General features: G+C 50.1%; 1 protein-coding gene across 3 annotated transcripts in view; it reads right to left on the bottom strand.

The window, feature by feature from the left end:
• The window catches only part of ACSL6 (acyl-CoA synthetase long chain family member 6), a 439484-nt gene that overhangs the window by 163143 nt on the left and 263430 nt on the right, over positions 1-12911 (bottom strand). For all 3 annotated transcript variants that reach the window (XM_075344540.1, XM_075344541.1, XM_075344539.1), the window contains 2 exons: positions 4515-4616; positions 4330-4429 (listed from right to left, as the gene is read on the bottom strand). In XM_075344540.1, coding sequence (XP_075200655.1) covers positions 4330-4429; positions 4515-4616 — 202 coding nt within the window. The remainder of the gene's footprint in view (positions 1-4329; positions 4430-4514; positions 4617-12911) is intronic.

The following is a 12911-nucleotide window of genomic DNA, read 5'->3' as shown; positions in this document are numbered from 1 at the left end:
AATTTTGAAATTAATAAAGATAATAGTTATATTTCATGAAATTATAGTGGCCTTATAATCTTTAATGCTAAAATAGCAATAAAATCATAATTTTCTTTAATTTAATTGTCAGAGTCTGTGTGTGTGTAAAGGGACATATTATTCCATTATTTTAATGTCAGAAAAGCATGCGTTTACCTATGTAGTCCAAAACGCATGTTGTGTGCACCTAAAAAGCAGGTAAAACGCAGGAAATTTGAAGTTTCTTGGTTTTTGCCATTTTCATTGACTTCAATGTTAGCAAAACGCACCCAAAATGGCAAAAACAATTGACATGCTGCTTCTTTGAACGCATGGTTTTTGCCTCAAAATATGCAAATTAAACGCAGCGTTTTAAAACGCTGGAAAATCAACCTTTTCCATAGACTATTATGGAAAAGCAAAACGCATGCCTTTTGGCATGAAAACGCTGCAGCTCAAAACGCTGCAGAAACACAGGTAAAAACACAAAGTGCGGTCATACCCTTGGCTTCATGGTTCGGGCAAAGTCACATGTGGAAGATTTACTGAAGGTTTTGATGAGGATTTAAGTGAATCTGTCACCAGGTTTTTGCTCCCCTGTCTGAGAGCAGCATGATGTAGAGACAGAGACCCTGATTCCAACGATGTGTCACTTACTGAGCTTTTTGCTGGCATTTTGATAAAAATCAATGTTTTCTCTGCTGCAGATCTAGCAGGTATACAGAGCTCATGAATATGCTGGACTACCTGGCAGCATGGCAAGTAGTCATCTATTGATAATCTACTGCTGATTAAACAGTGATTTTATCAAAACTATACTAAGCAGCCCAGTAAGTGACACATCGCTGGAATCAGGGTCTCTGTCTCCACATTATGCTGCAGATTAGGTGTTAAAAACCTGATGACACATTCCCTTTAAGGGGGTGAAGCATTTTTACAATTGTATGTTTTGAACTAATGTTGCTATGCAGAAATAAAGTGATAATGGTGCTACGGCTGTATCCTGTCTAAGGTTTCTGCCTAATCATTTAGAGGACCTTTGATGCTAGTTGGCATGTGCTGCTTGTATTGAACCAACAGAAGCAGGGAAGATACGTGAATATTATCTACTTATGCAGCTAGCAAAGGCTGTTCCATACTTCTGACATTACTCCTCTTGGCCTATTTCTTTTCTCTATGTAACAAAGGTATGTGCTATAGTAGAGGAACTCTGACCTCTCTGCAATAAATCACAGCAGTGTGGTACAATGAGTAAGTATGCTGTTCATTAGTTTACATGTTCAGCTCTTTACACTGCACTGGTGTGATTTATTGAAGTGAGCTCAAAGGTGCACTACTATAGCACATACATTGTTACATAGATAAACACATTATTATTTACTATACTTTCTTATACAGATGAAATGAAGAAGTAAAAGGGAGCAACATAAAGTAGCCTCTGCCAGCCCCACAAGAGAGAATATTCACAAATCTTCCTTCCCTCCTTCTGTGGATTCAATACTCGCAGCACATGCCGACCAGCAGCTAAAGCATCTCACCATGATCAGCCAGAAAAATATCCTAGGCCTGCGCCACACATCCGTGCCTCCGGCACGTGTTTGTCATTTTTTACACGTACCGGCGGCACGGAGACACTTTAACCAATGCTACCCTATTGTAGCAGGCACACACACGTAAAACCACACGGAACGTGTGTCCGTGTGCGTTTGTACGTGTGTGCGTTTTTGAAAGCGCTGACATGTCAGTGTTTTCTCCCGCAGCACGGGTGTCACACGGCCCGCACCCGCACCACACGGGTGTAGTGTGGATGCGGTCCCGTGTGACACGCGCCGGAGAAAACACACATGTCAGTGAAAAAAAAAAAAAAACATTAACTCACCTTCTCCAGCCCTCCTGTCTCTGCCACTGCTGCCTCTTGCTGCCGACCGCCGCTCATTATTCTCATTGAATATTCACTTCACTGCCTGACAGCAGCAGCAGCGGGGAGACGGGAGGGCTGGAGACCGAGGATCAGCACCACGGACAGCAGGAAGGACCAGGTGAGTATAATAATTACCGGTTCTACGTGTGCTATCGCGGATAGCACACGTAGAACACACGTGTCACGCACGTACCAGAGACACGTACTTACCTGCACGCAACACGCAGGGAAAATACGTGTCTCTCGGCACGTGCGTGAATTTCACGTGAGTGTGGCAGAGGCCTTAAAGTGTACAGCAGAGGCAGCATTATCAGTTTCTCTGCACATGAACATTATTTTAAAACACATCCAATTGTTAACATTCTAAAAGGGAATCAACCAGCAGGATTTTCCTATATAAAGTAAAGTCAGTACCATACCGGCGTTAGGATGCTGAATGTAACCATAGCTTTTTTTCAGAGACTGGATGTTTTGTTCCAGTAATATGTGAAAGTAAAGTTCCAGGAATGCACTGCTATTTGATTGACAGGTGCAACAGGAAAGGAATATGTGGGTCGGGTCTTGCTATCTATTCCAGCCCCTGTCTGTCTCCCTGCGTGGGAATCATCGTCTATGATGGTGACAAGGGGAGGAAGGCAAGGCAAGCAGATAGGGGTGGAAATAGATAGCAAGACCCAACACACATATTCCCTTCCTGTTGCACCTGTCAATCAAATAGCAGTGCATTGCTGGAACTTTACTTTCACATATTACTGAAATAGAACATCCAATCTCAGAACAAAAGCTATGCTTCCATTCAGTATCCTAGCGCCAGTATAACACTGGCTTTACTTTATATATGAAAATCCTGCTGGTTGGTCCTCTTTAATTTTTAATTACACTTTTGTTAGTGATACAACTCATTCAAACTGAATTAATTTCCTTTTCAATACTAATTATTTGATAAAAACGTGAACTCAAGTCTATAAGAGACCATTATTGAAGTAATTTTATATTAGTGTTCCAATGTCACTTTAACAGCTTTCTCAGCCCTCCAAACTACCTCCAATTATTTATTGTTATCATTATTTCCTTCCTAATTATTTTTATTATCTTATTGGTTACTGCATATGCCAAAGAACAATTGTATAACTGTTGTGGTGTTATGCAATTAGTGGGTGACTTGTCATGGAGGTGTTGTTTTTTCCAGACTAATCATCATACTAATCATGTTAGACACCCCTGTGGGCGTCATCGTCCATGGAGCCAGTGGTGATGTAGAGCACAGCCAGTTACAAGACTGTAGAGCTGGCGATACCGACTGTCACCCTGAGTATGTGCAGTGTACTGAAGCCAGGTGTATACACTCAGCTTACTGATGTGCAAAGAACCATCAGTGACACCACTCTTACAAGCCATGTTACTCATCTTCACAGGAGTGTGATAACATGGCTAGTGGGATGACTAGTCTAGCAAAAACAACGCCCCTATTACTAGACATTCACCATTTAGCATCTTGTCACAACAGTCTTCAGTTACTTAATGACTGAGACTAGCTTGTAATGTTTAGGTAATTTGAGAGGGATGTCATCCAACAACTCCATTATGGTGCCGACTTACACCAGTCAAGCCCACCAAATTCGGTGACGAATGGAGGCCTCCTCAGCGTTCTCTGACAGTGGATGTTGGCAAAAAAAAGGATCCAATCCTATGTTCTTGGCTTACTTGTTTCTTCCCACTAAAACGTATGGTAGTAAAATTGACTGACACCTATTAATCATATATGGCAGGCTTTAACTCTGTATGTGTGTTTAAAAGCCAAATTCCTTTCCAAACCATAAAGTGTCCTATTCTTTCTGCTTTTACATGTAGTGCTCTGATGTAGCCTTCAACAGAACCAGTTCTTGAAATCACATTTAGAATGGCTTCTTTAAAGAACAAAAATATATTGGTACTGAAGTTAAGGCCAAGTGTAAAATAATCAGTTTTTCTAAAATTGTTAAGATATTTAGTTCCATCATCCCTTTCTACATTCAGGGGACAAATTATCCTCCACCACATGTCCTAATTTACTAAGGCTAGACATCAAGCTAAAACAAGCAATCCCTAATTTATGTCTTATGCATAGTGATGAGCGGGCACTGCCATGCTGGGGTGCTCGGTACTCAAAACAGCAAGGTCAGCCGCTCGGACGGGCACAACTTGAGTACCGAGTATGATGGAAATCATTTTCTGTAAAATATTCTGGAACATTTCTTGAGTTTCCCTTTGACTTCCATTATGCTCAGTACTAGCTGTCCAAACGTCTGACCTGCCCCGGTTGAGTACCGAGTACTCGAGCATGGTAGTGCTCGATCACTACTTATGAACTAAAATATATATTCTTATTACATTCTTATGCAGGTGGATTTATCACAGCATAGTCTTACCTGTATTTATGATATAACGGATTGCGCCAGGGCCCAGAGTGTCATATAATGGGATTACCACCATAGAGTATGTGTAACAGGCAAGCTCAGAAATGATCCACTGTGAAGACAGAAACATCAGACTGAAGCCCAGGCTGTAAAAGGATTATAGAGCAGAGGATACTGAGGACTGGGGAGTAGATTACCTCTGGACGATTCTGTGCAAAGACTCCAATGAACTGATCTGATGATGGCTTGCATCCCTGGTATAGCAATCCAGAACCTAAAAATTCTGCTCTGTCTGATACCTGGAAATGATTCAAATGCCTCTTTATCATTAATGTTTTCCATTACAAATGGAAGATGGAATGAATGTTATTTTACAAAATTATAAGAATTCATTATATGAATAGTCAAAAGGGAAAAAGACTAATGATGATGCATAGGTTTTCCATATATAAGTGTGTGTATATAGTATATGCAGTATTTATCTATATATACAGTGAGGGAAATAAGTATTTAATCCTTTGCTGATTTTGTTAGTTTGCCCACTGACAAACACATGAACAGTCTAAAATTTTAAGGGTAGGCTAATTTTAAAGGGTACTTTACACGCTGCGATATTGGTACCGATATTGCTAGTGAGCGTACCCGCCTCCGTCAGTTGTGCGTCACGGGCAAATTGCTGCCTGTGGCGCACAATATCGCTAGGCCCCATCACACGGACTTGCCTTCCCTGTGACGTTGGTGTGGCCGGCGAACCGTATCCTTTCTAAGGGGGTGGTTCGTGCGGCGTTACAGCGACATCACACAGCAGCCATCCAATAGCAGAGGAGGGGCGGAGATGAGCGGCCGGAACATGCCGCCTACCTCCTTCCTTCCTCATTGCCGGTGGACTAGCGATGTCGCTGGTAAAAGCACCCACCCCCATCGGATGTGCGTCATGGGCAAATCGCTGCCCGTGCCGCACAATATTGTTAGGCCCCGTCACATGGACTTACCTTCCCTGTGACGTTGCTGTGGCCGGCGGTCCACCTCCTTTCTAAGACGGCGGTCGTGCGCCGTCATAGCGACATCACACGACAGCCGTCCAATAGCAGAGGAGGGGCGGAGATGAGCGGCCGAAACATGCCGCCCACCTCCTTCCTTCCTCATTGCCTGTGGACGCAGGTAAGGAGATGTTCGTCGTTCCTACAGTGTCACACATAGCGATGTGTGCTGCCGCAGGAACGATGAACAACATCGTACCTGCAGCTGCAACGATATTTGGAAAAGAAGCGACGTGTCAACGAGCAACGATTTTTCACGTTTTTGCGCTCGTTGATCGTCGCTCCTTGGTGTCACACGCTGCGATGTCGCTAACGGCACCAGATGTGGTGCGTCACTAACGACGTGACCCCGATGATATATCGTTAGCGATGTCGCAGCGTGTAAAGGCGGCATAACAGTGAGAGAATATACAAAATAAAATCCAGAAAATCACATTGTATAAATTATATAAATTGATTTGCATTTGCAGAGAGAAATAAGTATTTGATCCCTCTGGCAAACAATTACTTGGTGGTAAAACCCTTATTGGCAAGCACAGCAGTCAGACTTATTTTTGTAGTTGATGATGAGTTTTGCGTACATATCAGGAGGAAATTTGGTCTACTCCTCTTCTCTTTGCAGATCATCTCTAAACCATTAAGATTTTCAGGCTGTCGCTTGGCAACTGAGCTTCAGCTCCCTCCATAGGTTTCTTATGAGATTAAGGTCTGGAGACTGTCTAGGCCACTCTTCTTTTTGAGCCACTCCTTTCTTGCCTTGGCTGTATATTTTGGGCCATTGTCATGCTTGAATACGCAGCTACAACCCATTTTTAATGTCCTGGCGGAGGGAAGGAGGTTGTCACTCAGGAGTTTACGGTACATGGCTCCATCCATTGTCCCATTGATGCTGTGAGGTAGTCCTGTGCCGTATCAGAGAAACACCCCCAAAAAACAATGCTTCACAGTGGGGATGTGTTTCTTTGGGCGGCTTTGCACGTTGCGACATTGCACGTGCGATGTCGATGGGGTCAAATCGAAAGTGACGCACATCCGGCGTCGCAGTCGATATCGCAACGTGTAAAACCTTTTTGATACGATGAACGAGCGCAAAAGCGTCGTTATCGTATCATCGCTGCAGTCTCCGACATTTCCATAATGCCGATGGTGCGACAGGTATGATGTTGTTCCTCGCTCCAGCGGCAGCACACATCGCTGTGTGTAAAGCCGCAGGAGCGAGGAACTTCACCTTACCTGCCGCCGGCTGCAATGAGAAGGACGGAGGTGGGCGGGATGTTTACATCCTGCTCATCTCCGCCCCTCCGCTTCAATTGGCCGCCTGCCGTGTGACGTCACTGTGACGCCGCACGACCCGCCCCCTAAGCTAGGAGGCGGGTCGTCAGCCAGAGGGACATCGCACGGCAGGTATGTGCGTGTAAAGCTGCCATTGCGATAATAATCGCTACGGCAGCTTTCACTAGATATCGCACGTGCGACGGGGGCAGGACTATCGCCGCAGCATCGGTAACACATTGTTACCGATGTCGCAACGTGCAAAGCCCGCCTTTGGGTCATAGGCAGCATTTCTTGTCCTCCTAATGTGGCGCCCTGGGCAAGCTAGGTCGTCACAGGTACTGCAACAACACACCCCACACCCCGAGATAGGCACACCAGTCACACACAAATCCTTGTTGCCTCCCTCCAGGGGCTGATGTCCACACCAGGTGGGGTGGAGCCAGGCGGTTGGCCCCACCCACTGAGGAGTTCACAGTCCTGGAGGTGGGAAAGGAAGTCAGAACAGTGTAGTCGAGGAGTTGAACGGTTAGGGAGAATGAAAGAGAAGGAGTAAGACGGAGTAGTAGAGGAGCAGACTGACCGTGTCTGGGTACGTGGACCGGGCACCGAGAGCAAGGTTGGCAGACGGTGGTGGCCGACTGCATGAGAGGCAGATCGACGCGGAAACGTAGGACCGGGGACGGGCGGTGGCCCGCCGGTACCGAACCGGGGAGCAAAGAGAAGCCAGCACAAACCGGCAGGGCCTACGGACCCCGACCAGGCTTGGAGTCGCCGTTAAACCGGTCAAATCCGTTAGCGACCGGAACCTCCGGGGTTTCCTAGCAACAAAGACCCGACTGAAGGCAACCGTCCAAACCGAGAAAGGGAAATACAACTACCGCCACAGTTAGAATTCCCAGGGCCAGAGCCTGCGGGCAAAAGGGGCTCCTCCGGCCCATATCCAAGCTGGGGAGCGGGTTACCGGTGGGAAGCCATCGGGACCGAAGATACACAACAGGTGCAGGGAAAGGCAGCCACCACCAACCTACCGGGAGTAACCATAGCAGCCGGCTGCGGGACCCGTCCATCCAGCCGTTTGTTTTACCGGAGACTCTGTATCCATTCTTGGCTGAGTGAGTACCACCGTGCCATCTGACACCGCGCTGCCCCTGCGACCCTGTACCTCGCCAACCCTGCCTCCCCGTCCCACCTCACCGGGCCCCGGGACCACCAACCCCCTACCCATGGAGGGGAGAGAAACATCTCGGCTGCTCCCTGTCATTGCTACCGGGATCCCCGTCCAGAGCAGCGGTGGTGTCCCAACCTCACCACAAACCATGGGTGGCGTCACGGACCAACTCCCCAAACCCAAACCACGCCTTTTCACTCACGGGCGAGGAGCGCCGCTCGAGACCCCGGATCCGGCCCACCGCTCGATCCACCGAGCAGCAGCAGCAGCGCCGGACCCGAGCGCCAGTGAGAGCGCAGCGGCGGCGGCCTCCTCCCCGCTCGCAACATAACTTGGCGTCACGAACAGGATCTTACCATTCTACCAGCTGGTAGAAGTGCGCCTTGTGTCCCGCTGGCGGTGTCCGGGCGAAAAATTTCAGAATCCATCATCTTGGGCGCGAAAACTTTCCTGCTCGAGCGTCTTCTCGAGCAGTGGAGGCGCGAAAGCCGAAGCTCCACCCCTGAAGAGGAGGTGCTGAGAAAAAAACCAAGGGGGGGCGGATAGCGTCCGGCCGCATGTAAGTGCGGCTATAGAAGCAGGAACGCCAGGACTCTGCGGCCATAATTGGTTCCTGGAAGATACCGCTGCCAAGATGTACAGTCTGTCCGACAACATCGCAGTCCCTGCGTCAGCGCCTGGTACCGCAGCGTGGGTGGAAGTCCGGACCATCCAGTTGAGCAGCCGTCTTCAGGTCCGAATGCAGCTCCTCTTGGAGGAGTGGAAGGTCAACATGGCGGACGTGGTGGCGGCTATACGGAGACGCGAGGTGGAGGAAGATTTGGAGGAGCGGGTAAGCGACCCACACCCCTGTATTCCCAATGGATCGACCGCTGCGGCTGAGGGGCCCGGCCTGCGCCCGCTCACCCTGCTGCCTCCCCCGCTACCCATGCTAGTCGCTACCACCCCGTCACTAGGCCCGCTACCCGCACAACCGGTAGCGGCACCCTGCTCGTCCACCCAAGCGGACCGACCTGCAGCCGAAGCCCGTAGTCGCTCTGAACCGCTTCCCTGGAAGTTGCCGAAGCCGTGGCCCGCTGATGAAGATGTGCCGGTGGCACTTGCGGTGACCGTGCCTAGTTCCGTTCTGGCACCGGCGGTCCGTTCCGTGCAGGAGGAGGCGGAGGTCAAGTGGGAGAGGACCCCTGTAGCCATCCCCCACGCCTCGGCTGAGGCTGCGCCGGGTCGTTGCTGTGAGGCAGCACCCCAGGCCATGACACCGCGGGATCTTCCACAGAGAACGCCAGTAATGGGCAGTGTGGTGAAAATCCAGCGGGGCCCGACCCGCGCGCATGGGCACGCAGTAGCCCCTTACTGGGACAGGGAACCGACCCCGCTGGGCCGAGAAATTGCGGAGAGGGAAAAGCTGAAGGCTGAACTGATCGCCCGCACCATCAGAGAAAAAGAGAGCCTCCGCAAATCCACCTTCCGAGTACGGGGCCCGATCCACGAGGGGCAAGTGAGAAGGTTCGATGTCCGTCGGGGGTACGGTTTTATCTTCGAGCCGGGCCTGGAGGCCGAAGTCTTTGTGGCCCGACGGGACGTTAATGCCCACCTGCCAGAGGACCACCCGGGCCGTAACCTGCTCCCAGGAGATCTGGTACAATACACACGGCATTGTGGAGAGAGGGGCTGGTTTGCCCTGGACGCCAAACTGAGAGGAGGCCAGGAGGCCCAAGCACCAGCCCAGCCCCCTCCTCCGGCCTGCGTTGTAGATTTGAAGTGAGTCATCGGTCTCTCCGTTGCACCGTTGTCCCCGTTGGGACCACCAGTACTGTTGTTAAGTAAATGAATGAAAGTAATCAACCGAGAAGTTAACCTGATTGTCAACCGTGATTGAACCGGCCGTTGCCGGCAAGTTGTCCCCGTAGGGACCCTTTGCACCGTGCGTAAGGAACTGCTTACGGACACGTCCGAGAACTTGCAGGGCAACCACAAACTAGTGGAAATGTAAATATTTGGCATAAGATCCGTAGTCGCCTCCGAAGAGGCAGATTGGAGGAAGGGCCCGCAGCAGATTAAGGCTGGGGACCGGCCACCACCTGGACCGGTGGCCATCCTCCGGGGGTCAGGAGTTCCCCATGGACGTGGGTCCCCTGAAAAGACCGTAGGGTGCGAAACACCGTACCCGTACCCGCTCGGGCAGCCTGGAGATGGACTGGGGTCAAGGGGTGCTGCCCACTTCTTAGGGGCAGCATCAGGGCCAGGTTGTTTGGGCGGGAGAGAGCAGAAGCCGTATGTTTTAATAAAAGTGACTACTGTTAGTAACGTTTAAGTGCCGTGCCTCCCATTAAGGAAAGATACCTAAAAATGCTTTGTTTAAATGTTTTCTACCTTTTTCTACAGTTTTACAAAAAATAAAACCGGTGATGGACGGGCAGCCCGCGGACGGTCTGCATTTAACCAAGGGGGAATGTGGCGCCCTGGGCAAGCCAGGTCGTCACAGGTACTGCAACAACACACCCCGAGATAGGCACACCAGTCACACACAAATCCTTGTTGCCTCCCTCCAGGGGCTGATGTCCACACCAGGTGGGGTGGAGCCAGGCGGTTGGCCCCACCCACTGAGGAGTTCACAGTCCTGGAGGCGGGAAAGGAAGTCAGAACAGTGTAGTCGAGGAGTTGAACGGTTAGGGAGAGTGAAAGAGAAGGAGTAAGACGGAGTAGTAGAGGAGCAGACTGACCGTGTCCGGGTACGTGGCCCGGGCACCGAGAGCAAGGTTGGCAGACGGTGGTGGCCGTCTGCAGGAGAGGCAGATTGACGCGGAACCGTAGGACCAGGGATGGACGGTGACCCGCCGGTAGCGAACCAGGGAGCGAAGACAAGCCAGCACAAACCGGCAGGGCCTACGGACCCCGACCAGGCTTGGAGTCGCCGTTAAACCGGGCAAATCCGTTAGCAACCGGAACCTCCGGGGTTTCCTAGCAACAAAGACCCGACTGAAGGCAACCGTCCAAACCGAGAAAGGGAAATACAACTACCGCCACAGTTAGAATTCCCAGGGCTAGAGCCTGCGGGCAAAAGGGGCTCCTCCGGCCCATATCCAAGCTGGGGAGCGGGCTACCGGTGGGAAGCCATCGGGACCGAAGATATACAACAGGTGCAGGGAAAGGCAGCCACCACCAACCTACCGGGAGTAACCACAGCAGCTGGCTGCGGGACCCGTCCATCCAGCCGTTTGTTTTACCGGAGACTCTGTATCCATTCTTGGCTGAGTGAGTACCACCGTGCCATCTGGCACCGCGCTGCCCCCATGACCCTGCACCTCGCCAACCCTGCCTCCCCGTCCCACCACACCGGGCCCCGGGACCACCAACCCCCTACCCACGGAGGGGAGAGAAACATCTCGGCTGCTCCCTGTCATCGCTCCCGGGATCCCCGTCCAGATCAGCGGTGGTGTCCCAACCTCACCACAAACCGTGGGTGGCGTCACGGACCAACTCCCCAAACCCAAACCACCCCTTTTCACTCACGGGCGAGGAGCGCCGCTCGAGTCCCCGGATCCGGCCCACCGCTCGAGCCACCAAGCAGCAGCAGCGCCGGACCCGAGCGCCAGCGAGAGCGCAGCGGCGGCAGCCTCCTCCCCGCCCGCGACACTAACACGGCGAGTTGAGTTAAAGTTAAAGAGCTCAATTTTTGTCTCAACTGACTAAACCACTTTCTCCCAATCTGTTACGTCACCACCGGAGTCCGCTCCATCGACTTCTACTCCGATCACCAGGCGACACCGTGTTCCTGCCGTGGATGGTGCTGGTGATGGGAGAGGAGTCGATGCCAGCGGTACCGGTGGGCGCAGGCTCCGCTCATCCACTGGGCTGGGTTATCTTGGGATCTGCAGTACCACGGGCTGACTATAGATGGCGTATGTCTTCCAGCTGAAGTTACCATCATTCAGCTACAGCCAATGGGAAGACACCACACCCTTCTTAATTCCCCTCCTGTCTGCTGACCACTGCCAGAGATAGTTCTGTTATTCTGGCTCCAGTTCTGTTTTGTGATTCTGGTGTTCTGACTTTTGCTTGTGTTCTGACTACCTCTTCTGCCTGCTGCTTTTGTACCTCGCTGCCCATTCCGTTTTTGACCTCTGCTTGTTTCTGATTACGTCCTTGCCTACCAATTCTGTCCCTGTTCTGTGATTCCTGGTTTGACCCTGCCTGTCGACTACTCTCTTGGACTACTGCCTTCCACATGTAGTGATCTCCAGTGCCCTGTGTAATTCCAAATCCCTGTATAGGGGTTAAAGGCTTTCAGGGTTCTGGGGGTTCTGCTTGGTGAGTGGCTTCCCTCTATCCTGTCCATTACAGCCCGTCTGAGTCTGTGGATCCAGGCAGGTGTTACACAATCACTCTCAGAATCACCCAGATGTTCATTGACAAACTACATACAGGCCTGCACATGTGCCTTCTTGAGCAGTGGGACTTTGCAGACACTGCAGGATAAGTTCCCCCTGTGTAATTTTAGGCTAATCTCTCACCTTCCTTATAATCCTAGATAGCCCACGAAGTGAGATTTTGAATGGAGCCCCAGATCGTTGTTGATTGACAGTCATTTTGTATTTCTTGCATTTCCTTACTAATGCACCAACAGTTGTCTTCTTCTCACCCAGCCTCTTACGTATGGTTTTGTAGCCCATTTCAGCCTTGTGCAGGTCTATGATCTTGTCCCTGACATCCTTAAAAACCTCATTGCTCTTGCCCATGTTGCAGAGGTTAGAGTCTGACTGACTGTGGACAGGAGTCTTTTATACAGGTGACAATTTATGACAGCTGTCTTTAATGCAGGTAACGAGTTGATTAGGAGCGTCTGTTTTTTAGGAGCCAGAACTCTTAATGGTTGGTAGGGGATCAAATGCTTATTTCTCTCTGCAAAATAAAAATAATTATATAATTTATACAATGTGATTTTCTAGATTTTATTTTTGATATTTTCTTACTGTTAAAATTAATACACCCTAATTATTTTTATTTGCCAAATGCCAAAATAATGAGAGAGAGAATATGTTAAGGCATGTGACATGCCGAGGGGAGAAGTACTAGAGAACAGGTATGTTTTCCCTCGGTTCATTTCATAT

This window comes from Anomaloglossus baeobatrachus, chromosome 4, assembly GCF_048569485.1.
Source record: "Anomaloglossus baeobatrachus isolate aAnoBae1 chromosome 4, aAnoBae1.hap1, whole genome shotgun sequence".
Classification (NCBI taxonomy): domain Eukaryota; kingdom Metazoa; phylum Chordata; class Amphibia; order Anura; family Aromobatidae; genus Anomaloglossus; species Anomaloglossus baeobatrachus.
The sequence above is the reverse complement of the archived record's forward strand: the minus strand, read 5'-3'. Positions and strand labels throughout refer to the sequence as shown.